This window comes from Hakea prostrata, chromosome 4 (genome assembly GCF_041222555.1).
Source record: "Hakea prostrata isolate BN-2017 chromosome 4, UWA_Hpros_2, whole genome shotgun sequence".
Classification (NCBI taxonomy): Eukaryota; Viridiplantae; Streptophyta; class Magnoliopsida; order Proteales; family Proteaceae; genus Hakea; species Hakea prostrata.
The window spans coordinates 25,850,020-25,877,912 of NC_142603.1; the positions used below are offsets into that span (position 1 = coordinate 25,850,020).

At 39.7% G+C, this 27,893-nt stretch overlaps 1 protein-coding gene across 3 annotated transcripts in view; it reads right to left on the reverse strand.

Moving 5' to 3' along the window:
• Window positions 1-16,343, reverse strand: part of ARF3 (ADP-ribosylation factor 3) — a 37,048-nt gene extending 20,705 nt beyond the window's left edge. The window contains exons 1-5 of one of the 3 annotated variants that reach the window (XM_089152779.1): window positions 16,230-16,343; window positions 15,722-15,914; window positions 15,586-15,624; window positions 15,429-15,491; window positions 4,936-4,954 (exon numbers count right to left, since the gene is read on the reverse strand). In XM_089152779.1, the coding sequence (XP_089008905.1) occupies window positions 4,936-4,954; window positions 15,429-15,491; window positions 15,586-15,624; window positions 15,722-15,824 (224 nt within the window). In that variant the 5' untranslated portion in view covers window positions 15,825-15,914; window positions 16,230-16,343. Of the gene's footprint in view, window positions 1-4,935; window positions 4,955-15,428; window positions 15,492-15,585; window positions 15,625-15,721; window positions 15,915-16,007 lie in introns of all 3 variants that reach the window. The other 2 variants (XM_089152777.1, XM_089152778.1) reach the window with 2 other exon arrangements.
• Window positions 16,344-27,893: the final 11,550 nt, after the last annotated feature.

Below are 27,893 nucleotides of genomic sequence, written 5' to 3' on the forward strand. Positions count from 1 at the left end.
ATTTTTTTCCGAAATATCGCGATATCTTGCGATATTTCGCCAGATATCGCCGATTTCTCGGCGATATATCGCCAGATATCGCCGATTTCTCGGCGATATCTGGTAAATATCGGTTTCGCCCCTGGTTTCGTTTTGCTTAGGCCTTGTATCAGCTGCGAAAACCGATTGGGGGCAAGAATCCGATGACCCCATTTAGTTGGGAAAAGGCTTATTGTTGTTGTTGTTGTTGTTGTTTAAACCATTAATAAAAATTAAATCTTTGCATGTATATATATATATATATCCCTCACGTTCTCCCAAGACCGTTGGATTCAACTTTGCTTATGTGGCCAAATTTTGACCGTCGGCCTGCCACAAATTAAAATCCAGTGTAGAGTGTTGAGTTGATAATGTAAATTTGCAGAAGATAGAGGAAAAATGTGTCCATCTATTTCTTTCACCGCCTCCTATAGTCCTATGTGGAAGGCTTTTCATGGCAACAGCACAACTTCACCTACTGTATACACCACCACTCTCTTGCTGCCACAATCAACCTTGCATACGCCAGCTTCATCTTTCACTCTTCAGATAAGGTGATCCAATGGAATTAAATATTAAAGCACACATCCACTCACAGAAAATAATGCATCCAGTATTCCCATTATATTCCTTAAGTTCAAGCTTGACTTTGTGCTTGTCATCATGCCTTCTACCACTAAAGTCTAGAGCATTCCCATTGTACTGGTTTTGTGAACATGGAACTCTTTACCAAATAAAAACTCTAATTCACAGAAATATAAACTAAATTTGCTGAGAAATAAAACGGATTATCTTAACACGAAGACAAAAACTGAAAAATAGAAAGCAGGTCTATATCAAATATAGAAACTATTGAACTTCTATATTTCCATGCATCTTTAAAAAAATTGATCTTCCTAAACAAATATTCACGTTTTCTGGTTTTGGACTCTTGGGCCCACAAAACTTATTAGTAACACTGTCATCAAGGCAAATGGGGCTGACTGTTCACAACACTGTTGGGAACTCTCTTTATTTCATGTTTTGTCCTAATATAAAATGAATTATCACTTGTGCATCATTTGATGACCAAGTTAGAGCCCTCATTCTCTGCTACTGCTGCTGTTGCCCCCATGCCGATTACATTAGTCTCATTCTACCACCACTTCAGGTATCTTTATTAGTGGTCAATGACTCACTATGCCTTGGTCATTTCCATGATTTGGAATCAACTCAGGTGTACTGACCACATGACTAGCTTTTGAAGTTCTTTTTCCCCCAGCATCATCTGTCCTCAGGTAAAGATGAAGTCAGCATAGGTGATGGTTAGCCCTGTTTCAGAAAAGGGTATCATTCAGTGCTCTTCCTTGTTACCCTTGTTGTTACTATTACATTTTCCTAGTTTTTCTTCTAAGCTCATTTTCCTTGAATCGCAAAGTGCATTGTATCATTCAGGTGGGTGGAAATAATTGATAGTGGTAAGCTGCATATGGTGTCTGCTTGATTCAACGGTGATTCAACTTCAGCTGTGTTACTCAAGCTCACCATATTGATTTCTCTAGTCCTCTTCTGCATTATCCAGTTTACCAGCATTATCGACTGAGCACTAGCTAGAATTTTCCATGCTTTTTAAACAATGAAATAAGAACAAACACTCTCGTAATGCCTGTTGACTTTGCCAAGTAAACTAGAAAAGTTTATCCAACCAGATAATAGAAATTCAATCCCTTTTTCATCAATTCATTCTGATGTCTGGGGCCATAAGCGTCATTATTCTTTGAGTGGATACCACTGGTTTCTTTAATTCATTGATCAGCATAGCCTCTTACTTGGATCTACTGTGACATATGAATGAAGTTTCCCAATGTGTTAGCATGTTCCATTGTTTAGTTCAGACGGCAGTATGATGCAAACATCAAGGTAGTTATAATGGGAGGGGTATGTGAATTGTGCTTTTCAACCTTACCTTGCTCAGCATGGCATCGTTCACCAACACCCCTAGGTGGACGCTTTGACAACCATGGTCCTCCTCAATCCCCTCCTTCAAGCCTGCGGCAGTAACTAACCCTCAAGTACTACAGCAGCTTCAAGTCCCCTTTCAAGTAAGTTCAACTCCAGCCCTCGCCTACCACTTCTAACTCCAGCCCTCGCCTACCACTTCCCTCCTCCCTAAGCCCCATGCAACCCTTCACCTTCCCCACTTCTTCCCTACAGAAGCAGCATCACCACCCCCTTCTAAAACCCTAGACCCCCAACCCCATTCAACCCCTCCTTTCCCCTATAGGATCACACCTTCCCCTAAGCCCTATTCCTACTTTTAGTTTCATCATTAATGCATTCATTTCATTGGTTTAGACATATTCTGCAATTCATCTTCCTTTAGAAACCATAAACCTTAGTTTTATTAAAGCTTTCATATAACTCCCAAACCCCTCAACCAACTCTAAACTCTTTCCAGATTACCTTCTCCTATATCCTCTCTACCTCCCATCCAAACCAAAAACCTAGCTGACACCTCAAGAGTTCCAATCCAGTTAAAAGACCTGTTTCTGAGCCCTGAACCTTCAAGACTAATTCTAAATTTAAAAAATACTAAAAGAAAATTTTATTCCAGCCTAGCCGAACCCCAGAATCCTTCTAAACCCCAATTTACCTAAACCCTAACTACAATTTCAGATCTGAAACTGCAATTGCAGAAAGATGTAAAGCTTGGAAACCTAAAACCCTAGACCTATAAGCCTGGCTGAAACCTATTCTAGCCCTAACCTAATCCTAGCTCCTACCCATTCTTACGGGGGGCAAAAAAGGTATTTTCAGCCTTAGGAGACTGCTGATTCTCAGGAAAAGGATCCTGGAGTGAGCTTAGTTCTAGGGCAACTCAAATAATTAAACCCTGGGCCTTGAATCGGGTGCACATCACATGTGGAGATTGATCCACACTTCATAAAGGTGAAGTTGGACCAAGGTCTTATTGGTTATTTAAATCTCAAATTGTGACCAGTTAGTCGATGCCTCTACAAAAGGTTAAAATAGTGAAGTTTTTCATCCAAATTTGTGCACGTTAACTCGTTTAGCACATGAGACATCCATGCACCGACTTGAGGGAGAGTTTCAAATATGGGCTAGAAGGATAGATTTTCCCTAAGAGTTTCTTTACTCTTGCCCTACTGTACTTGTACTCTTATCGCATAATTATAAATAAGGGATAATTATTATTGCCCCCTGTACTATTGCTTAATTACTACTTTATCCCCTACACTTTTTGAAATTACTGATTCAACCGTAGACTTTTATTGTAATTACTGATGCCCCCCTTGTTGTTAAGTTCTGTTAGGCTGCGTTTGTTTGTAAAGGTCGTGTGGAAAAAAAGGGTTGGGAAAAAAAAACATGAGGGTCCCATGTGTAGTGAAGTGAGGGAGAAGAGAAGGAAAGGAAAGGAAAGTATGGAAAAGTATTAATTGTGGGTCCCACATTTTACTTTTCCATACTTTTCCACAAAGTCCCACACTTTTTGTGGAGTTTTGAAAAGGCTTGGGGTGGGAAAGTTGGGCTGCCACCTCACCAGACAAGTTTCCTTAATTTAAGGAAACTTGTCTCTAACATTCCCACCCCACCTTTATTCCAGCAAACAAACGCAGCCTTAGTTAAGTGATGATGTGGCATCTTTGATTTATGTAAAAATTCAAAAATAAACCCAAGATTTTACTTACTTACACTTTATATTAAATTATATTACCTCTCTTAGTAATTAGAAAAAAATTGCCATAATTAAACAATCTTATTCTCTAATCAAAATAAAGAGAGCAAAGGAAGAAAGAAAAAAAATATCTCGTTTTCAAAATATAAGGAAATCAAATAATGGTAATTCCTTCTATTTTACTTTTTATTTATTTACTTTTTAATTTGACATTATCAAATCTTAGAAAGTTCTTACTTCCAATCGGTTTTTGTTTATTTACTTTCTAATTTGACATTATCAAATTTAGGAAGTTCTTATCATTCATAGAAATTTTTTGTTTTTTGTTTGAATCCAAAATGATAAGAGTGCGAGTGTAAAATTGGAGGCGCCCGGGGGGCCCCGGGGCGAGCGCCCCGCGCCTGGGGCCCACCTTCCGCCCATTTTTTCCCATGGCGAGTGTAAAATTGGTATTTCATATATTTTTTTTCCCTCTAAAGAGAATAATATTGTTTTTTGGTTTATTAATTCTAGAAGGGAAAAATAGATATTAAACAATCAACTATAATTGTCTCTTAACACCGTTAGAATTGAGGGGGGCAACAGTAATTTCATAAAGAATAGGGTCCTTTTAGTAATTAAGTAATAGTACAAGGGGATAATAGTAATTATACCTATAAATAAATACAAATAAAGGTAGCAAACGTCAAAGTGACATAAGTTAGTTTTCCACAATTATCAACAATTTGATTAATATCTCTATGCAATTTATTGAACATGTCATTGCCAATGCTTGTATAATGCATGCACGCTAAACTAATACTAGTCTAAGACATTGCCTAAGGCTCCCCTTCCCCTGCTCAAGAAGCCATCAACCAAAGAGTCTTTATAATCCAACAGGCCTAGCATTATAAAAAAGGAGGCATTATAAACATCTAGAAACATTATTTTCTGTTTCCTCATATGTAACATATATGCTTCACGCTAGGAATTGAGCAAAGTCAGTAAATTCCAATTTGAATAGGAACCTATCAATTACAATAACTAACTCCCAGATTTCAGGTTAATGGAGTAATGGACTCAAATAACTTGGTATCTTTTATGGTAGAAAATAAGAACCCACCAAGGGATAATGGTAACACCAAAAAAAGAAAATAGTCCCTATAAAACATGCATACTTTAGGCATTTGATTCTCAAAAGAAAATGGCTAATAATTCGTAAGTAATAAAAGGAATAGTGGGCAAAAGGAAAATAAAATTACCGAATACTTGTCTGGCCACCTGTTCAACAAACCAAAGAACTGATCAACACCAGAAAATGCTATGGCTTAAAAAAATGATAGAAGGGAGAAAAAACAATCATTAACATGATCAGGGGATGGGTTCAAATATTGGAACAAAATACATCAAGTAACGGGAGGGTTTTTTGCTTACCTCCCCCCCCCCCCCCCCCCCCCCCCCCAAAAAAAAAAAAAAAGAGGGTTTTTGTTTTCTATAAAAACCAGAAAGAGTTCCTTATATTCGCCCACTGGAAGAAAATTGCATGCATGTTTCATTCATAGAATTTGGCACTCCTTTTCAGGAGAACCTGTCCACCTAATCAAAGATTCTTTCTTATGGCCACATACAAAGACAAAATGATGGAAATCCGAAAACAAAAGGAGAAGTAAAAATAAAAGAAATGTGACCTATTTTAAACATGTTGCACCAGGAAGGTTCATTTCCGTCCCATGTTAAGGCATTATTAACAGCCAACATACACAGCCTCACCCCAAAAGAAAATCATAGTCTAGAGACTTTGTCAAATAGACAAACTCTCCATTGTACATGTAATGTGATTTCTTACAATTCCATATAGATTCCTAGGTACCAATATACCTCTACTCTTCTCTATGCAACCCATTGGCCTACACAACCAGACTCTTTTTCCCTATTGCAACCCCCCCTCTCCCTCCCTCCCTACCCACCCACAAGGGGGCAAAAGATAAAATAAAATAATATAAAACACCATAAAACCATGTCAATATTTTTCCCCTCAAAATCCTAATAAGCTGCCATTGAAAGTTCTGTGACTACATAAAAAGTACCACTGGAAATCTTCTCTTGTCCCAGATCAAGCTATATTGCCATCTTATGCTGTTTCTTGCTGCTATAGTCATTTACAGTTTCCATTGAAACATTATCCAAAAGAATGGATAATCTTTCATTAGGTTATTTTACCTATTCTGGTTGCAATAATGAGTTCTGGATGCATTGTACACCGTTCCTGCATCATCATTCTAATTTTGGATCTGTTCATGGGATTTGCATTACCAAAAATTATAATAATATAATCACCCATATACTCATCCTATATTTACACAAAACTCCCCTACGCAAAAAACTCCTTCAAAAAGCAAATTTCCATCTCTTTTTCTCCCCTGGTAAAATCCTTAAATTATCCTTTGTCCCATCCCCAGCCTCCAGCAGCCCCTCTGTGTTGGTCTAGCAAAGAAAAAAGTGAGGAGAATCAACAAAGACTGAGAAAGCCCATCCTAATCAATCCCCAAACAAATGAATGATTCATTGGGAAAATAGAGGATTATCTTCATTTTCCATTAGTAACAATTAAGAGTGGGAAGGAAAAGCAGCAAAGTTGAAAAAAAAGAAAAAAAAAAAAGAAGGAAAAGAAGCCGACACAAATGCAGAAATCCGCTGATGCATCAAAGGTATAAAGCAGTGCTCAAGAATTCTTCACAGCCTCACAGGTAAACATCATAAACATCTGCTGTTGGGAGATCGGGGTGGAAAAGCAGATTCTACACAAGGAAGAACAGCTGATATTACCATCACCAACGATAACTAAGGAAGACAAACCACAGTTGATATGGCAGTCACTGGGAAGGATGGACAGTGATGACTGATGAGAGAGCAATAAGTAGAACTTTCATACACCAATTTAGAAATTATAGGTGGTCTTTGTACAATGCAGTTCACCCAAACCCCCTGCCCCGCCCCAAAAAAAAGATGCCCAATAACTGGAGATTATTTGAGTAATGAATATGAATATTTTGGGAAAGATTAGCACAGATGGCTGTACAGGAAAGGGTTTCAGGGGAGAAGGAAGGAATGCACACTTCGGCTTTGATACCAAGTTGGTGCTGAGCTTTCATAGAGAGAGAACTAGAGGAATGGGGAAGCGAAAACTTCAATCAAACTTACTCATGCAAGCTTCAGCAGTGAACTTAAATAACCAAAACTTCAAAACTGAGTAATCTACAGTTACAACAAGCCTTTTCCCAACTAAATGGGATTAGTTACAGGGATCCTTGCCTTCCACAATCAGTTTTATTTGAGGCCATACTAGATACAAGGCCGATGCATATCCTTTCTCACCACTTCTCTCAAGGTTATCTTTGGTCAGCCCCTAGTTCTTCTATTTCCTTCATTCTGGATGAGATCTCTTTTTTGCACAGGGGCATTTAAAGGCCTCTATTGCAAGAAACAAATAGGAGAAGGTGAGGCCACTAGATTGAAGGTGCATCTAGCTAGGGGAACTAAGGATGTAACAGGATGCGAAAAGATGCACTTAGAGATCAAAAAGGCAATGGCCTCATACTTGGCAGGAGGAAAGCAAACAAGGAAAGAGAAGAGAGCACAAAGGGAGGAGTTCAAGGATGCATGCCTAGACGACCTTCCAGACCTAGGAGAACAGGATTTTGATCCAGAGGAACCAAGAGAGTATGGATGTGAGCCTAATTCTACACAGATGAGGAGGGCGATGATGATAAGTAAAGAGCAAGCAAGGATTGATGACATGTATAGGTCTAGAAGGTATAGGCAGCACACGCAGCTCCCAAGTCCTTATAAGAGGAGTTAGAGTGTGAGGGAGGATATTCCTATCCCAAGCGCCCCAATCTGGGTTGAGCTTCATCAGCACATGCTACAGATCCAAATCTTGAGATTCTTCGTAATGATTCGGCCCTATTTAGGAGGCTAGAGTAAAAGCAAAGCAAGTTGAAGCACTTGTGGGGGAGTATGAAGGAGAAAGTGGGGATGGCTTTCTCCAAATGGGCTATGTACCATAGTATTCCAGCACATACAAGCCAAAGGCCCTACTACATTGACATGATGGAGGAGATAAGCAGCACTGGGACTGGTGTATAGGGGCCCACCCCACATGAGATGTATAATGTGTATTTGCCTAAGCATAAAGAGGACTTGAATGAATACATTAATGGATTGAAGCCCATGTGGACTCATTATGGAGTGACAGTGATGGTGTTGATAGTTGGATTGGTCCCACTAGACAGTCAATCATCAATTTCATATTGAATTGTGATGGGAGGATAGTGTTCCTCAAGTCAGTAGATGTATCTAGTGAGAAGAAGAATGCAAAATACATCTACAAATTATTGAAGCAAGTGGTGTAGGAGGTTGGAGTGGAGAATGTGATCCAAATTATGAGTGATAATGGCTCCAACTACAAGAAAGTTGGGTTGAAGATGATGGAGAACCCCAAGTATCAAAACATGCTTACTTCTAGTACTAATTTTAATTTTTAAAAAGATATTGTATTATATATACACTTCTGTTATTTCGTGCCTTGGAATCTTCTAATTTGGACATTCTTATATGGACAGACATAGGCTCTTTTGGACTCCATATGTTGCTCACTACATTGACCTAATGCTAAAAGACATGGAGAAGGTCAAGCTTGTGAAAAAGACCATGGAGCAAGCCCAACAAGTTAGCGCCTTCATCTATAACCACACCTATGCACTAAAGATGATAAGGGATAGGTGTTAGGGTGACTTAGTGAAGCTAAGCATAGCCAAATTTGCTACCAATCGGATAACACTGCAAAGCTTTGAGAATAGGAAGACTAGCCTTAAAAGCATGCTTGCATCAGAGTAGTGGCTTAACTTAGAGGGTTAGTTGACTATACTCGATGACACATTCTGGAATAATGTGAAGATAGTGGTGAAAATGCTTGAGCCTGTGGTGCATGTGTTAAGGATGGTAGATTAGCAGAAAAGACCTACTCTCCCACACATATGAGCTGCAATAGATTGGATGAAGCAACAAGTTGCTCAGGTCTACCCACAGGATAATAAGAAAATTGTCAACATCATCCAACATATATGGGAGAAGCAGCTGCAGCATCCATTATATAAGGCTAGTGAGTTGTTGAGTCTAGTAATCAATTTAACTTTCATTATATTATCACACAATTGACTATTCCCTCTTATTTTTGCTTTTTCTTATACAGCATACTAATCAATCTAAATCCCAAGTACCATTACAAAGACATGCATAGGAAGATACAAGATTTGATAGATGGCATCCAAACTGTAGTGGAGAAGTTGGAACCGGATCCATCTAAACAAGCAATCATCCTTATGGAGGTGAGATTGTGATTTGATATTCACAATTCATACTTCATACAAAATTATTAAGTATTAACCTAGTTATTATTTTTTACTTTATATATTAGATGAAGGCATTTAGGGATGCCAATGGGAGTTTCGGTCATTCTATGGCCATATCAGGACGGGAATCCACCCTTAGGGTAAGTTAATTCATTATATATTTAATTACTTATATTATATCTTTCAATTAGTTACGTAAGTATTGAAATGACTTGGAGCCTATATTTGTTGCAGCTGAATGGTGGTTGTAATTTGGTTGTGACTCACCCCACTTATGTACGATCGCATGCAAAGTGCTCTCCCAGCCATGTTTTGCCACTAGTTATAAGTGAAATTGGAGCACCTTCAGCCTCATCCACTCAAAGTCGATGACAACGACGACGACAATGATGATGGTGGTGGAGGGGATGACGAGGATGCTAGACATCATGATTAGGATTCAGCTGATCCTAGGGACAAAAACCACCACCAATACATGAGAGTCAGGGAGGGGGAGGACGACCCCCAAGATTCACAGATAAGAGTCAATTCAACCATGCGACACAGAATTCAAACCATGGTGGAGCTGCATTACAAGGCAAAAATGTTTTGTCGACATATTCAAGGAAGGGGAAGGGAGACAGTACAGATATGGCACGGAGGACATGCCATCATATAGGTCTTACCGTCCGGCTGATGCGGAGAGCTTGGTGGGCTCTATGAGATTGATGAGCATAGATGATTCCCGATACTCCACCTCTAGAGGATCCGGATGGCATAGGCCCACAAAGTCCTCATATGATACTACTATGGAGAATGTTGGTTCTACTGGGTCAACTTATGGACCTTATGGTGTCCCTCTTGGCTATCATACTCAAAGTCAGCCACCAGTGGAACCTTATGGTCATGGAGTTTATGGAGCTTATGGTGTCCCTCCCACGCCCACCTATCAGAGTCAACCTAGAACCTTATTATCAATATGGAGCTTACGGTGTCCCTGCCCCTATCAACAACCATGGTGGTTCTTCATTTATTGAGTAGATCTTCAACTCTATACCATAAGCCATAACCACCACCAGCCCTTCCATCAGCAGTTGACTTAGTTCTTTATTCAAAGATTCCCAACTTTCCACCATTAGGACATCTTAGGCATATGGATGAGGCCACATACAGAGCTGTAGTAGTCGACTAGGTCGACAACTATATGGAGGATACATCCTGGGACATGTATTGTGGTTGGTATAGGGTGCAAAGGGAAGAGGAAGACATGTATTAGGAAGACTTGTGCTTGGTAACATTCTCGGTTCTTCTCATACACTATATACTTGAATGTTGATTTTTTAATGGTTTTTTTGGTAAACTAGTAGCTCCATTGTGTTTATTATGCTTGAAATAGATAGGATGCAAGAATCCATATCATTTTGAGTCCATATAAGGCTCCAAACTGAAGTTCAAAACTTTAGAAAGAAAGTCACATTTCGACCGAAATTTTGGTTGAAACCTGAAAATTTCAGCCTTTTCTAGTGTCGAAATCCAGGTTTCAACGGAATTTGTTCCTTGTTTCCCCTAAACCTTCCCATATCAATCCCATTAATTTAAGGATAAATTTTGGTTTCCCTATTCATCCCATGTGAACTTAGTAAAGCCCTAACATCTTTCGAATCTTCCCATAACACTTCTCTCACATTTCCAAGTTATCTTAAAATCGCCTATTAGCTTTTTGAGACTTATCTATTGGTTCAGTTGAAAGATTCTGGGCTAACCCTAAATTTTAGGGAGTTCTTCCAAGAAATCCTAATCATAGAATTGGTTTACATCAATTGGTATCAAAGCTAGATTAACCAGACAACACTCATAGCCAATCAATCATTACTAGCCAAAGCCATAAAGGAACCAACAAGGGACTACCTCCATCGTATGCACAGAGGAATAAGGCAACCACAAAGGCCTCTAGAGATTCACTAGATGGGAACCTATGATGGTGTCGATGACCTCCAAATTTTTTATGAAGGATTATATGATCTACATAAGTAATTTGATGGGCACCACCTATCAAAGTATCACAAGATGGGGTCAGCACATAATCAACTAGGGGAATATGCCCATGAACAGTGGGATCACAAAAAGAGACAAATGAGGTACAAAGGCATTGGACACAACACTTAAGAGGAGATGTCAAAAGCTTTGAGCCATCTATTTTTCCCACAAGAACATCTAGCTAGGCGACACCAACAACCCCAGTCTCTCCAACAACAGTACCACCAGAAGTTTGCAAAATCTGATAAAAGAAATGAGGAGAACTGGTACAGAGGAGAAGGAAACAAAGATAATCACATCAGCAAACTCAGGTATGAGAATCTATTGTTTGAAGATAATGAAAGGTCTCATCATCACTCCTCACCCACCCTCTTAAGAACTTATCCAGTCTTATTACTTTCGTGATTATGATCAAGAGTTACACGACAATCAAAGTACTATGCATAGGAGGGATCCACCATCCACCAATACTTCCACAATCTTCCCAGACTCTCCTAGGACAAATTACCAAGGAACAAGCCATTCCAACAACAACAACTCAAGCTATTATGGGAAGGGTCACTTTGCTAGAGAGTGCCCTCCAAGAAGGGGAGCTATAGATTTCCAGATCCATCAACAAATTCCTCCAGAAGTAGTAGAGTTCCCACCTCCAGAAGCAGCCCCAAAAGACCTCATTGATGAAATGGAGAAAGGTAAAAAGATACAGCCCATGCCTATTAGAATGATGATAGAAAAGCTCCAAAGAAACCACAAGGCCATATTCATGGAGACCCTAGCCCCAAAGACGAACTCATAACAAATGCAGAAAATGCATAGCAGAAGTAGAGGGACATGATCAAAACAACACCAGTTGGAGACATGCCTTTTTTTTTTTTTTTTTTTTAATAAATAACTGAAGTTCACCATCCCCTTGATATTGAAGCTAAAGAGTTGCTGCCACAGATCTCAAAGTAGCAACAGCCCCTATTCCATGCTACAGTAACCCCACCCTTGTCTCAAAGGGGTTTCCTGGAAAACCACCACCAGAGTAGTACGCAACAAAAGCGAGGTGGAACAAGTAAAGTATAGGGGCATAACTAATGACTTTAGGCTTGAACATGATGTCTTCATCATACCCCCCCTTGGCTCTTTGAAAAGAAGGCTCCTAGACTCGAAATTACATCCCTTGTCCTATCACTTTCCCAAGGTTCTATCTCGGAGCAGTACTGGCAGCAACACACCTACCACTTCCTCCCCACTGCAAGATGCGACGACAAGTTCACACTAGAGATTTTCAGAGGATTAACCCAAGAGCACATGATTGGCATATTCATCAAGAAATGAATGCTTTCAAGAGGGGGAGAATTGATCATCATGTGGGAGGAAAGAAACGTCTGTATTCGGCTACAAAGTTTACTTTATACAATGCCGAGGGTTCCATTTTTCTGTTAATACTTAATACGAGTTCCAGGTATAGGCATGGGGTTATATTGTTCCAATGAACCAACATTAAATTTTGAAACACTAGCTAACCAATCATATCCTGTGACATTGGAAATTTTATTCTATTTCGGATTTTTTATTGTTTATGCTGTCAAATCGCGGATTATACCCCTACATATTTGTTATTGGATACCCATTGAGAAGCACATTACAGTACATGTATGCTTCTAGCCAGAATCTTATTAAAAATGGGGGCGTATGGGTTGATTCGGATCAATGTGGAATTATTACCCCATGCTCATTCTATATTTTCTCCTTGGGTGATGATAGTAGGCACAATGCAAATAATTTATGCAGCTTCAACATTTCTCAATCAATGTAACTTAAAAAAGAGGATTAACCCAAGCGCACATGATTGGCATATTCATCAAAAAATGAATGCTTTCAAGAGGGGGAGAATTGACGTGAACAAGGCCCTCCTTGTGGCCGAAACCTTGGTTTGGACCCTAAGGCCTAACCAAGATGACACACTTAGGACTGCCCATAGGGGCAATTTGGTCATTTTTCAGCGCTAATTAGTTGGTTATTTTATTTTCAGAATGTTTGTTTTATTTTTCTGAGCCCCATTCTATTTTCAAGTCCTATTAGTTTTTGAGTTCTAGTGACATACGGAGACTTCCTCTTGAGTAGGACTCTTCATGGATAATTAGGTCTTCTATTTCAAGTCAAGTTCTTTTATTTTATGTATCTGTTATTTAATTATAAAGGGTATCCTAACTTATGTAGGAAACCTTGTTGAGTTATTTCCTACTTCCTAGTCGAGTCTAAGTCAATACCCAGTTAGAGTTAAGTTCTTTCTTTCATGATGCAAGGCTAAGCTTCATCGTAAGGGCAGTCTACATTGAATAAAGAATTGAAGAACTCTTGTGGGAATTGGGAAAACAGATTGTGGCCTTCTTGGGAGGGCCATGACAAATTTCATAGTTTCTTCCCTTCAATTGCAGCAACATTGTACAAGAACCAGCAGCCTCTTCCATCTCCAGCAGCTTCACCAAGTAAGTACACATGCCCAGACCCCTTCCCCTTCATCCCAAGCCCATCGCAGCCTCCCCCTCTCGTTCCCTCTCTTGCACAAACCCTAGAAGCCCACCCCACCCCATTGCAGCACGCTAATCCCCCTTCACTGCCTGCCCAGCCCCTTGGATTCCCTCCCCCCCCCTACAATCCTTCTACAACATTCCACAACCCCCCGCCCACCCACCCCCACCCCTCTCTCTTGGCTCCTTCTCTCCCTCTTTTCTGACTTGCGGCAATCTGAAAACAGAAAAAAAAAAAAAAAAAAAAAAAAAAAAAAAAAAAGGAGAGAATAGAAAGAAAGATTAGGAAAAGATTGTCCATGATCCCTCCTCCAAGATCTTCAAAACGCTATCCCATATCCTTTCCCAATAACCTAAAACTTCCTTTATCAATTGTTTCATCCAAGAATTATCCCCACAATTCCCCTAAATCTTCCCATATCAATCCCATTAATTTTAGGATAAATACTAGTTTCCCCATTCATTTCATTTGAATTTAGTAAAACCCTAACATCTTTCCAATCTTCCCATAACACTCCCTTAGGTTTCCAAATTATCTTAAAATCACCTATTAGCTTTTTGAGACTTATCTGCCCATTAGGTTGAAAGATTCTGGGTTAACCCTAAATTTTATGGAATTCTTCCAAGAAACCCTAATCTTAAAATTGGATTTACATCATTGTAGCCACTCCACCCCTTATTCCCCCCCCCCCCAAAAAAAAAAAAAAAAAGAAAAAACAAACAAGTGGGAAAAAAAACAAACAAACAAGTAGGAAAAAAATAATACACATGAGTTTGATCGAAACTGCAAGCCCAAATCCTTCTAAAACCCTGAAATTCCATATTTCAGATTGCACTAAAACCTAACCGTAATTTCCCAAATTTCAAAATGGATCCTTTTAGAGATCCTGCAGCATTAACCCTTGCTTGAACCTTTTCAATCTAAGGCTACATCAGAAACAGTTACACACAATTTCTTGTCTTTTATTTTCTTTAGCTTCTAGAGCTTGGGGTAGATGGGAGAATAAGCATGTCTACTAAATGCGCTTGCATGAAACTGATGTCATTGAGCTTGAACACGTAGTAATACCTACAATATTGTTATCATTTGGCATTGCTTGAACTAAACTGGCAATCATCAGCCATACAACATTATGCTAAATGATCAATCTATATACTTCTGAGGTTTCTATGTTCACAATCAGCCCTTGACAAAAATTGAATACTGCAATTAGTCCAGCCTCATCACTGTGTAACACTAAAAAGAAATTAATTACTCTCTACAAACACCCTTTTCCGCAATCAATTATGTGATTAATCTAGCAAACAAATGCAGAGATGCCAAAATATTTTATTGAATTTGACAATAGCTACATTCTGCATTTCAAGATCTCCCTATCTCAGAACATACATATTAAAGGATTAATTTTTTTGGAGTTCCTAAGGCCACTTAATCTATATCCATCACAATGAATTCCAGCACAAAGGCCTTCCTACAGTACTGCTTACAAAAAAATTGGATCTTCACTGTATGATTTAATTCATTGAGTCATGATCCGTAGTGCTTCCAGAGAGAATGGCAACCCCCAACTGGTTGTTGATATTGATTGAGGAGTTTGATGCAGTTTAGCTTACTGAATCCATAAACCCATACGTGGGTATCGGAACCCCATCTCAATAAAAAAAAAAAAAATTAAAAAAAAAAAAAAGTCAATTGGAAAGCTGGAGTTCAGAAATTGTTTTTGTGTTCATGATTTCTTAGCACATAAAATGCCGCACTTAAAACATTGCAGAAAACATAGTGACAGATCAAGGAACAAAAAGAAATACCTAGATCCCAAACTTGAAATTTGATGTTGTTGTACTGCACAGTTTCCACATTAAACCCAATTGCTGCATCGTCACAAAAACGAAAGCCGAGATCAGAAATGGAGAGCAAAAAGAAAGTAACAGAAAAAGGACAAGAAAAATGGCTAAAGATACTTACTTGGAATTGTGGAGACTACCTCCCCCATCTGAAGGCGATCTGAACGAAATTCATGAACAGGCAGCAAATATACAGATCAGTGAAAATTCAATAACGAAACAAGACAACCCAGAAGTAGGAGAAGCTAAGAACATACACAGAATCGTAGTTTTTCCTGCATTGTCCAGACCAAGAACAAGGATTCGAGCTTCTTTATTGCCGAACAGAGAGGAGAACATTCGAGTAAACAAAATACCCATTGTTTCTTCCTCACGGGGAAAGAGAGCTCAGCAAATGAATGCAATCAGATCAACGGCTGAGGTTATCAGATCTGCCGAGCCCTATTCCCCCTGCAAAATCCAGAAATGAAAAGATCAACAAAGAGCGAGACATAAGAAAGATTTGAGGTTCAATTACATTATTTTTCATGAAAATTGAATTACATATTTAAAGCCTGGTTAAAAGAACGTCTGCTCGCTTACTATGCTTGTTGTTCTCCTCCACTTTGGAGGAGAAAATGGGATCTCAACGGGGTTTCTATGTGCAAAAGAAGAAAGCTTGAATTGAAAGCCAGAGACGCAGAGCTGAATCTGATTGGCAGGTAGGGGGTTTGGGAATTTGTCGTCCCTGATTAGTGAGATTAGAGGGCCTTAGAGTAGACTAACCAGGAAACTGCCTTCGTCGTTCATGAACAGGAAATGAGGAAAAGGTGCGAACGGGGCTCAATCATCCATTTTAGTGTGTTTCCAAAGTTGGACTGCTCAAGTTAGCATTACATGGACGCGGTAAGCTACAACCTTAGTTAATTAAAAACGTAATACATAAATCAAATCTTGGATTAGTGTGCCGCTACCCCCTTCGTTAATTAAAGGGGATAATTACCATTGCCCATTATAATTCAATTACTAAAAATACCATGTTTTTTATGAAGTTACTAATGCATCTCTCACTTCTAATGGTGCTAAACAACCATAATTGTTAGATTGTTTTGCCTTTAAAAGATTAAAAAAAAATCAAAAGACTGTTATAAAATAAATAAGATATATTGAATACAAAGAAGGAAGACAAGATGAGTTCAACACTTCTATTGAACTATTAATTATATATTTTATAATGGAATTAACATCTTCTCTTATATGGAAATATCAAAGTCTACAAAGAAATACAATATATAATTCTCACACATTATAAGATGATCTTGATATGGAATGATGGATTGCTAAGATCTTCGGTTAATATGAAAATGCGGATTGTCAAGATCGCACGCTGAAATGGCTGAGATCTTCATTTCAAAGTTATATATTTCCGTATGATCTCTTTGAGGGTAATAAACATCTATAAATAAATATTATTTATAACAAGGACAAATTTTTTTTTACAATATTCTTATTTTTAATTAGAGGAAGCAAAATTACAAATTTACCCTAACCCTGTTTGTAAAAATCATTGATGGGTGAAGGAGGGATCCCTCCTTCACCCATCTTCTTCCTTCAACCCCAAGAATAAGGGTGTCAATACGGTACCAAAACCGTTTAACCATACTGTACCGTGCTTTTAAAACCGCATCGTACAGTATTGATTCAAATTCGGTGCGGTATGTACCGAAACCGTTTTCTGGAATTCGGTACGGTACGGTATGGTTTCGGTTTCAGACGGTTTACCATCGATACATACCGTATACCATACCGAATTACCGAATACCATTTTCATACCATATTTAAGGTTAGTTTTGTAATGAGGATCAGGTGCCTCTCCTCATTATATAGAAATCTGATGGCACAAAATATCTCAAAACAAATCTAGACGCCGAGCATATTGCACCCTCATTGAAAGAGTACATGGTGATGCTTTTGCTTCTGTTTATTTACATAATTCTGTATTTGTAGTGGTTTTGATTTTCTAAATGTTGGGATGAATCAGGTTCCCAATAATTCATTGATGTGAAAAACATCTTATCTTGTATTTGGTGGTCCTAAATTGAGTATCAAATTGTTTCCTTTTGTTGTGTCATTGATCTAATTTCCACAACCAATAGGTCTTCTAGTTCTAATGAAATATTGAAAGATTATTGATTGTCGAGTCGATTCTGACCTTTCATGGATATTACCTTCAATGCTAAAAAATAAAGTGGAACGAGTAAATGAGGCATCCCTCCCCTGTGGGGTCGAGATGTTGTTTCCTGACTTGAATGTAACCACTAAGTCAGAATGGGACAACCTTACCATTGAACCAATGTATGCCCTCTAAATTAGTGGAAGTGCCTCCTCAACGTCAGGATTCAAGTCCCCCATTGCAAACATTGTGTTGAAATTAAGTGTTTTTTTTTTTTTTTCATTTCATTAATGGCTACAATAAGTCATAGCTTGGATAAGTTAATTCTTATATTCGATTTATACATTGCTGATATTTGTACATCTTTGCAGGAGGGAAGCTTAAAGCCATATGTGAAGTCAGAACCTATTCCTAAAGTTAACAATGAACCGTGAAGGTGGTGGTTACTGATAGCCTACTGGAAATTGTTTTCAACTCTGGAAAGAACGGTATGTACTTATATGCATATTAGAATGATCAATACCGCAATGCATACAAGTATTATAGGAACTCTCAAATGCAAGACTTGAAGTAGATTAAGATCCCAGAGGTATGAAGGATAGGAGTATATCTTCTAGACTATATTATATGATTTTATACCGAATTCACACCGTACCATATACCGAACCGTTCCATTCTTGTCGTACCGATTTCATACTGAAACTGTATCGAATCATTTTTAAAATACCATTTTCATACCATACCGTATAAATTCAATATGGTACGGTTTCAGTATGACGGTTTGAAATCCAGTACGGAACCGTACCGTACCGAATTACCAATATCGTATGGTATTGACACCCTTGCCAATAGATGCCTCCGTTGAGGATACCATTCATAGGTGGGAAGGTTATCGAACCAAAGGGCACTAGGCACAAGGGGAGATATCCGGTCCATATGTAGTATGAGACCGTACAACCTTGCATTGGGCCTAGAGTTATCCTTGGCATGTGCCAAGTCTCATACCAAACGGTGATGTGAGTGAGTGGTGACTTATACCCCCAACCACGGCTTGACGGACTTTACCTAACAACCGCGGAGAATCCAATAAATCTCTCTTGTTGAGGGAGAGTGACTGAGACCACCCAAAGGAGATTGGTGTTTCACTTAATGCGTGTCTACCATAAAGACTTCATGATAGAGTTAGGAGCATAACATCATAATCATGCATTTATTATATTAGTGTCATTACTTACATTATCACCTTGTGAATATGACGTGGAAATTGTGATCGAATGCATGACCTGAATATCTAGTTGACCTCACTGAGTTCTGTGGAACTCATTCCTTTCTATGTGTATGTTTTTTTTAGACTTTTCTATAGGATATGAGGACCCCACTCCCATGGAGGATCGGTTGCCGGTAGATTACCATGAGGGTATAATTAGAGAAGAAGTGGACACGCATGATGCTTCATGCTCGTTTTAGGATTGTTTCTTATGGAGTCGCCTTCCATTAGAGATTTCCTTAGATTTATTTCCATTGCAAACAAACTACTCTTTCCTTTCAAACTCTGATGTTTACTTGACCAACATTAGTTAACTTTTAACTTTAGTTAATGGATGATTGTAAACTTAATATTTCAGATTTTATGATTTGATATTTAAACTTGATTTACTCTTGTCCTCGAATTTATGCTATATTATATATCTGTATGGAATTGCCACTGAACCTTGGTCCTATAGTGTATCACCACCATCGGTATTCGGGTATTACCGGATCCAGGTGGGGTGTGACAATCTGTAGGATAGTTTTTCTTGTATTCCTTCATTTGTCAAGAAGCATACTGCTGCATCTAGACCTTCTTTGCGTTACCCGGATAGTTGGACGACCTCTTGAAGGCTTCTCCAACCGAATACGAGTAGGTGTGATACTTGCACTCACAAAGGAAATTAGAGCTGGCCGACCTTGTGTTGGTTGGGGGACCGCCTTCGATGCCCAAGTTAGTCTAGGCAACAATAGAAGGCCTTGAGAGGGTTCTCAAAGCGTAGAGACTAATAGTAAGTTGAATCTCCTACCTTTCTCATCTTAGGATGGAGGTTATACAGAGGTTACCTGGAGGTGGTGTCTCCTTTAATTTCACCCATTTAGTTGAAGAGTGGGCAAGTTGCCTTAGGGAGCACATTCCCTTCCTTAGTGGGCTTAATAGAGCCGTTATTCCATTATCCACCTCCCCACGTTTCGGAGTGGATACGATGGGTAGTTATCTCTAACTGACCCTTTTGGCTTGGTCGTCTCCAACGTTATTCTTGGACTTAGCATTGAGCGTCTTCTCACTTCACGAGCCTATCTCAAGTATGGATAAATCCCTTAGGGAATGTCTTATCCAACTATCCAAGTGGGTGAGTGTTTCCTCCTCCCAAGGGGGGTTCTTCAACTCCTCCCGAGGGGGTGATATCCACCTGCCCAAGTGGGTGTGTGTTTCCTCCCGAAGGGGGTTCTTCAAGGATTCCTCCAAGGTGATATCCACCTACCCGAGTGGGTGTGTGTTTCCTCATGAGGGGGTTCTCGGGTTGCATATCCTCCACAATAGAGCCTCCCATTCCATGCGATCGGCTTCTCGAACGTAGGGAATGCTTCTCTTACATCATTTTTTATTCAAGCTTTTATCCAAAGACCCTCGGTTAAATGTTACCCAAGAGCTTTCTCCAAAAGCTATCTTCAAACCTTACGGTTCTTAATCCGTAACCGTTACGTCCATTCGTTGTAACGTTTCTTCGTTACGACTTGCGGTAGCCCAAAGGTTGCTTGATCTCAACCGTTGCATCCCTTGACACTTAGTTGTTAGATCACGACCTCTCTTCTTCTTGCATCCACTATAGAGGTGTTAGTGTCTGCCATTTTCATTTGAAACATTTTTTACTCAGAGTCTCTTCAATTGTTTGATTGACTTCATTCTCTTCAACTAGCTCACCAATCAATAAATCCTCTTTCCTTCCTTGTTTCACTTAGATTTGTTTGAATTCCAATTGTCTCTAGATTGTCTCGTTGAGTCGAGAAGCCCCCAGCCGAGATCTCCGAGAGATGCTATTGCCTCTATTAAGGGTGTCATGCTCTTCAAGCCGTTCCACCCACTTGACCCTTGACTGTACCAAGCCTCTTGAAGAAGAAGAAACTAGAGATAGCTTTGAGAAGAAGACTTCAATAGTTCAGGAGACTCCAAAAATTGAGCAAGAAGCAAACATGGTTGAGGCGATCCTTCATCTTCCCGAGAAACAAGATCGATCTCTTTTGTTGATCTCTTCTTCTTCTTCTTCTTCTTCTTCTTCTTCTTCTTGTTTTGTTTTGTTTTGTTTGTTTGTTTTTTTTTTTTTTTTGTAACTTCAGTCATCACACCCAAATGCTTTGAAGTAAATGAAAATTTCAAGATGACACTACCTTTCAATGTTGTGTGATAAATGGATAACACTGAGGCATTATGATTCTTCAATTATCGACACCTTCCCCGAGTTACTCTTCGACCGTAATGCCTTAGTTTTTCATGTTAAAATGCTTCACCTGATTGAAGGCTCTACACTTATGTTCTTCATCCTTTTGATGAGGTAGTTAGGAAGTACGCTCTTGGGTTCTTCGATCTCTTGAAGAACTCTCTTGGGTCTTCTTCCCTTGAAGAACTCTCTTGGGTCTTCTCCACTTGAAAAAACACTCTCGGGTTCAAGAACTTATCTTAAGTTCAAGAACTCTCTTGGGTTCTTCTTCACTTGGAGAACTCTCTAGGGTCCTTCTTCACTTGGAGAACTCTCTTGGGTCTTCTCCACTTGGAAGAATGCTCTCAGGTTCAAGAACTTATCTTAAGTTCAAGAACTCTCTTGGGTTCTTCTTCACTTAGAGAACTCTCTTGGGTCTTCTCCGCTTGAAGAACGCTCTTGGGGTTCGAGAACTTATGTTCAAGAACTCTCTTGGGTTCTTCTTCACTTGGAGAACTCTCTTGGGTCTTCTCCACTTGAAAGAACGCTCTCGGGTTCAAGAACTTATCTGAAGTTCAAGAACTCTCTTGGGTTCTTCTTTACTTGAAGAACGCTCTCGAGTTCAAGAACTTATCTTAAGTTCAAGAATTCTCTTGGGTCCTTCTTCACTTGAAGAAGCGCTTATCCATTCTTTATGTGAATACTTCACTATAAATCTCTTCATGGGAAAGTGAATATTGGAGATTTGGAGGTGAAAACGCAGACTTTATTGAATATCAAATGGTTGCATGATTTGCAAAGCAAGAACTACATGTCTTGATTAATTATACTAATAGAATTTTCGAAGATTCGTGGAATTCCAAGATCCGTCTATTCGTTCGTATGTGACTGAACTCTTGAGCTTGTAAGTCCCTTGTTTTGCCTCCTTCTCGATGACATATGGCCCTTCCCAAGTGGGTGAGAGCTTTCCTTGGTTTCTTGGAGCAGAGGCTGCCACTTTGCGAAGCACTAAGTCACCTGGACGATACCTCTTGTTCTTCACCCGAGTATTGAAGTACCCGGCTACTCGACTCTGATATCTTTGCATAGCTTCTTCATCTCGATCATCTCGAACTTCTATGATCATCGTATTGCCTGACCTCTTGAACCTCTTCTTTTGCTTGAGATAATTAACATAACATTGCCTTGAGACTCTTTGATCAGATGAGCATTCCCCAACTCCTGCTATTGTTGGGAACTTCAATTTCATATGCCTTGAAGAGACCACTGCCCCCAAGGCACTAAGAGTTGGTCTCCCAAGTATAACGTTGTACGGTGAGAAATCTCGAACTACAATGAAGGTCGATTGGATAACAACATCCCGTGGTGATATCCTGATCCTCAAATCCAATTGAATAGTGCCTTCGGATATGGTTGAGGACTCGGCAAACCCATATAACTGAGTCCCACACGGAGTCATCATCTCATCTTCAAGCTTGAGCTTCTTAAATGCCTCGTATGATAGGAGGTCAGCTGAAGATCCCGTGTCTACTAGGACTTGGTAAACTTCTAGATTTTCCAACTTCACCTTGATGACTATAGCATCATCACGAGGGGTAGTTATTCCCTTGAGATCTTCATCCGTGAAAGTTATTGGATTTGGACATAGATCACTTCTTCTTTTTCTAGGCAATTGCATTGATCCCACGAACCGTGCTTTTTGTTTAGCCTTCTTGATGGACTCTTCTGTTGGATTTCCCAACACAACATAAATGGGAGTCCCTTTGTAAAATCCAGCTCAAACCTAACCAGGACACCTTATTTGTTTTGGGATAAAGAAAGACTCGTTTGATGTTAGACCTTAAAGTTGGACCTTGATTTCAGTGTTATTATCTTTGAAAGCCTTAGTAAGTCATGCTAGACCCTTCCCTAAGGGTAAATATGTAATATCTGGCCTTATCCTAACCTTGACCCGGCCCGAAATCTGTTATGTTTGTAGGTCCGAAGGAAGTGGGGGAAAAAATACTTGCGGACCCTTTTGGTTGTTGATTTGGTGTCAGAGCCCAAGCCCTTGGACATTGACGATGATGCCCCTCACTTGAGAGCATTGTCAGTGTTAGTTTTGAATCTGCGCACTAAAGAGAGGTGAATTAGTTGAAATACCTAATGAACTCTTGTGCTCAATCCAAAAGTATTTCCCGAAACTATACTTCTTGATGGACTTGTAGTAGAAAACCCCACTCAATTTGACCCCATATAGCCTTCCAAATTCCTATCCGAAGTTGCTGAACTATGTCTGGGAAATCCTGCTTGCATATCGAAGAAGGTGAGCTTAGTTGGTAGACCTAATGAACTCCCATGCTTGATCCAAATGTATTTATGGAAACTAGACTTCTTTATTGACTTGTAGGAGAAAACCACACTCAATTTGACCTTGTATAGCCCTCCGAATCCGCATCCGAAGTTGCTAAACTATTCCTGAAAATTCTGTTGAAACTACTTTGGGTCGATACCATCAACCAAGAGCATCGACCCAACAAGCCCAGATTCGAATAAAAAGGTGTTTTTTGGATATTCCTTCCTCCTTTTAAGTGAAACCTTGAACCTAAAACATTATTTCACTCATTTAAACATCTGAGAACGTGGGAAAGCTCCTCTAAGCCTCCTCCTTGGTAATGGTGAAGCATCTTCCCCATTAATCATTGCCAACTACTCACTTCCACTCTCTTGCTCTACTCTCAAGGTATGACTCTCTCTCCTAGTCTCTTTCTCACTCATCTTTACTCTCATTTCTAATGTTGGGACCATGGCCAAGGTGCTGCAACCTTGCAAACACCTTGCCATGAGTATTCTTTACCTCATACATTAATGTTTTCAACCATCTTGCTATGTTCCACTTACCTCTTGATCAATTAATATACATTTCCATGATTTGTTGCTTACCAACTTACTTTATTTATCAAAACTAAGATGAAGCCTATGATTAACCTAATCTATACCTTGCATATGATTTCAATATTGCTTCTAAGTTATTCCCTACCTAATCCACTATGTTTTCCCCCAATTTGCATTAAGAAATAGCCAATGCCATGATTAACAACTCTTGAAATTGATATGCCAATTTGGGGATTTCTAATTTGACCATTGGATGATGTTAATTCTTTGATAATTAGTGTCTCTATATTGTGTTTAAGCTGCTCCCCAAGTTTCATATCGATCCGAGACCTAGAAGACCAACTTTGAGCCAAAAACCCAACTTGCTGTCCGAGACCCTTTGGGTTGATACAGAGGGTCGCATCGACCCAAGGTATCAACCAACAGTATTGCTGTCAGCAACTTTTGCCTAGTTTTGATTCGTTCGATCTCCGATTGTTCTGATTTCTTCTCTAATCCTTCATATATGTTTGTTTAGGGTTTTAAGACTATAATTGGACCATTCTCTTGTGACTTCGGATCATCTTCTTCTCAATTTGAGGTAAGGACGGTTATTGCCATATAACAAAGACTGTATGACTTTTACGCTGTTGTTGGTAACTTAGTAGACTTAACTCATTTGTTGATTTTAGACATCATATGACTACTGTAGTTACCTTATGGCAGTAGCACCATGCTTAATTTCTTGGTTTATCATGTTTACTTATTATTGTCATTTATTTATACACTGTATCATGAGATGTTATGACATGTTTTCAATATGATAATGTATTGTTGATATGTAATGGATGGAAATAAGCATGTGATTGTTTAGGTATGATTTGGGATTGGGGAGTGCCCTATTGGTACTTCTGTCCTTGGACATCGGAGGGAATAGTATGGGATATTCTCCGAAGATGCCCATCGACACTTTCCTGGATCATTGGATGACATACATAGGACTTGTCTAGTGGTGTTTGGCTAGGATGTCCCTATCATATTAGACCCAAATCGGAAGGGCATTGAGACCGAACGACCCGTGGTAGTAGTGTGGATTTGTGGGCGCTCAAGACCAGTAACCATTCTGTGAGAGGACATAAATTGCATTGCGGATACCCGAAAGAGGTCATTTATTGGTTGGGTTGCAAATGGCTAGACTTGGGCTCACGGGCACTCAAGACCGGTGAAATGATCTGTGAGGGGACGTGAGAGCTTCCCGTCTACTATTTGTGGATGACCAATAGGGTTGATGAGTCCGGTGGGTAATATCCGTGACTCTAGTGTGAAGGATACCGGAAAGGATCCCGAGAGGGGAGGAATGGAAGTATCTGGAACTGACATGATATGACTAAGTAGATGACTTGCATTGGGCTAGGCTTTACCTTGACATGCGCCAATACTTAGACCAAATGGTGATGTGAGAGAGTGGTGACCGAAACCCCCAACCATGGATTTGTCTGAGAGGGATGGAGGACCCAATTCCCCGTGATGAGTGACTGAGACTACCTAAAGAAGTATGGTGCTATGACTTAAAGCATGTCTACCCTAGAGACTAGCATACTTAGAGTTAGATTCATGTTTGCATCATATGTCTCATATCATATTGCATCATGCTATGCGGTGCATCATATGATTTATGTTATTATGGAATAACTTTCCTTGCTAAGTTCTTTTGAACTCACTCCTTTTTGCAATATATTTTGTTAGACTTTTCTACAGGTACTACTACTGTTGACTGTGACGGTCAACACTTTGAGGACTAAGTTGGTGACTCATACCACTTTGGCTACGGTGACTACATTTGTGAAGGCTATCAGTTCAAGACTCATATTTGTTAGGAGTAGATCCGGCCTGGCTTAGTTTCTTATGATTATGTTATTGAGGAGACATTGTAAGTTAGAAGAAACTGTAACTTAGTTGGTTACCTTTTTATTTCCCTTCTTTGGAGATCTAGTTGTAATCTTTACCTTATTTTGATCTACCTTCCGCACACGTTTGTAGAGTATATTTCCCCTATACTCTATGGTTGTCTTTTGATTTGGTACTTGTTATTCCGCACTTTGATGTTCTTTGTGATCCTTCTATGATCATTTCTTAACTTTTATTATTAGATTACTTGAATACCATAATTTGTTCTTGCTTTTGATTATATTATTGTGCTAAGTGGATATGATCGTTCCTAAACTGGATCTGTTGGGCTGTGGATCACTCCCGAGCAACCCAAGATAGGGTACCCCTGGGTGGATTTAGGGTAGGATGTGACACCCTTTGTCACATCCACCCAGCCGGTACCCCATTTGGAATACCCGGGATGTGATCCACAGTCCAAGGATCAATGATCTAAGGTCCATGCCTCCCACATACACGGTAACACAATCATGAACAGTAATAATCAATGGTAAAAACAGTTAATACTAAGTATCATGAATAAGATAAGATTAACTAGATCAGAGTGCGGAATATAGATAATAATAAAGTGTGATCAAAATCATAAAGGGTGAGAAGGTGTGGTAGCCACCCTCTCAGAGCAGCGGAAAAGAAGTAAATCAAGTTAGTTACATATCCAAATGTCACCAGAATAATTCAAAGACAAGTTAATTACAATATCCAAGGTTCCACAAATACACCAGGGGAATGGGGCACTATGCTAGGGTTTCTTCTATACTAATGGTAGTCTCCTCAATCGTACGGATGAAGTAAACCCAACGCTGCCGCTCTCGCACAACTGTGGGGCTAACCCTGGTGCGGATAGTAATCCTCCTCGGCTCCAATATACGGATCCTCACCGACGCCACTACCCGGAGGGTAGTATGTGGAATCATAGTCCGCCTTATAGGAGGTGCCATCGTAATCTTCGGTACCTGGAATGTAATCTAAAACATTTGCACAAAAAGGAATGAGTTCGAAGAACTCAGCAAGGAAGTTATTCCATAATTAGAAATCATACACATTCAGAACATATAGTAATGCAATGTGATATGGAACATATGATGCAGATATGAGCCTAACTCTATGAATGCTGGTCTCTAGGGTAGACATGCTTTAAGTCATAGCACCGTACTTCTCGGGTCGTCAGTCACTCTCCCATTTCCATATCTTGGGAATGCCGGGGAAGATCGGTAAAGTCATCAAAAAGCCGTGGTATGGGGATCGGTCACCACTCTCTCACATCGCCATTTGGTCAAGCATCGGCGCATGTCACAGGTAAAGCCTAGCCCAATGCAAGTCATCTACTCGATCGGTCAAGTCGATTCAGATACGTCCATTCCTCGCCCCGGTGATCCTTTCCGGTATCCTTCACACTAGAGTCAGCGAAATCCCGGATTTCGGACTCATCAACCCTATTGGTCATCCACATATAGTAAACGAGAAGCTCTCACGTCCTCTCACGGATTGGTTACCGGTCTTGAGCGCCCGTGAGCCCAAGTCTATCCATATGCAACTCTACCAATAAATGGCCCCTTTCAGGTATCCGTAGCATGGTTTATGTCCCCTACCGGATTGGCTACCGGCCTAGAGCGCCCATCCAACCATACACTACCACGGGTTGTTCGGTCTCAATGCCCTTCCAATTCGGGTCTGACACGACAAGGATGAACCTAGCCACACAACTAGACAATCCAATGTATGTCATCCAATAACTCGGGAAAGTGTCGATAGGCACCATCGGAGAACATCCCATACTATTCCCTCCGATGCCCAAAAGACGAAGTGTCAGTAGGGACACCCCCAAATCCCAAGTCATACGTAAGCAATCACACATCAAATCTCATCATTTCTCATGCATCCAATGCATATTCACAATAGTAATCAAATCATGATATTGAAACGAATCATTATAATCATAAGCAAATCAAAATGATAAAGTAACACAACAAAAGTATGAAGATTTAAATGCTACTTGTTCTAACACATATGTAACAGTCTCATAATGATTGA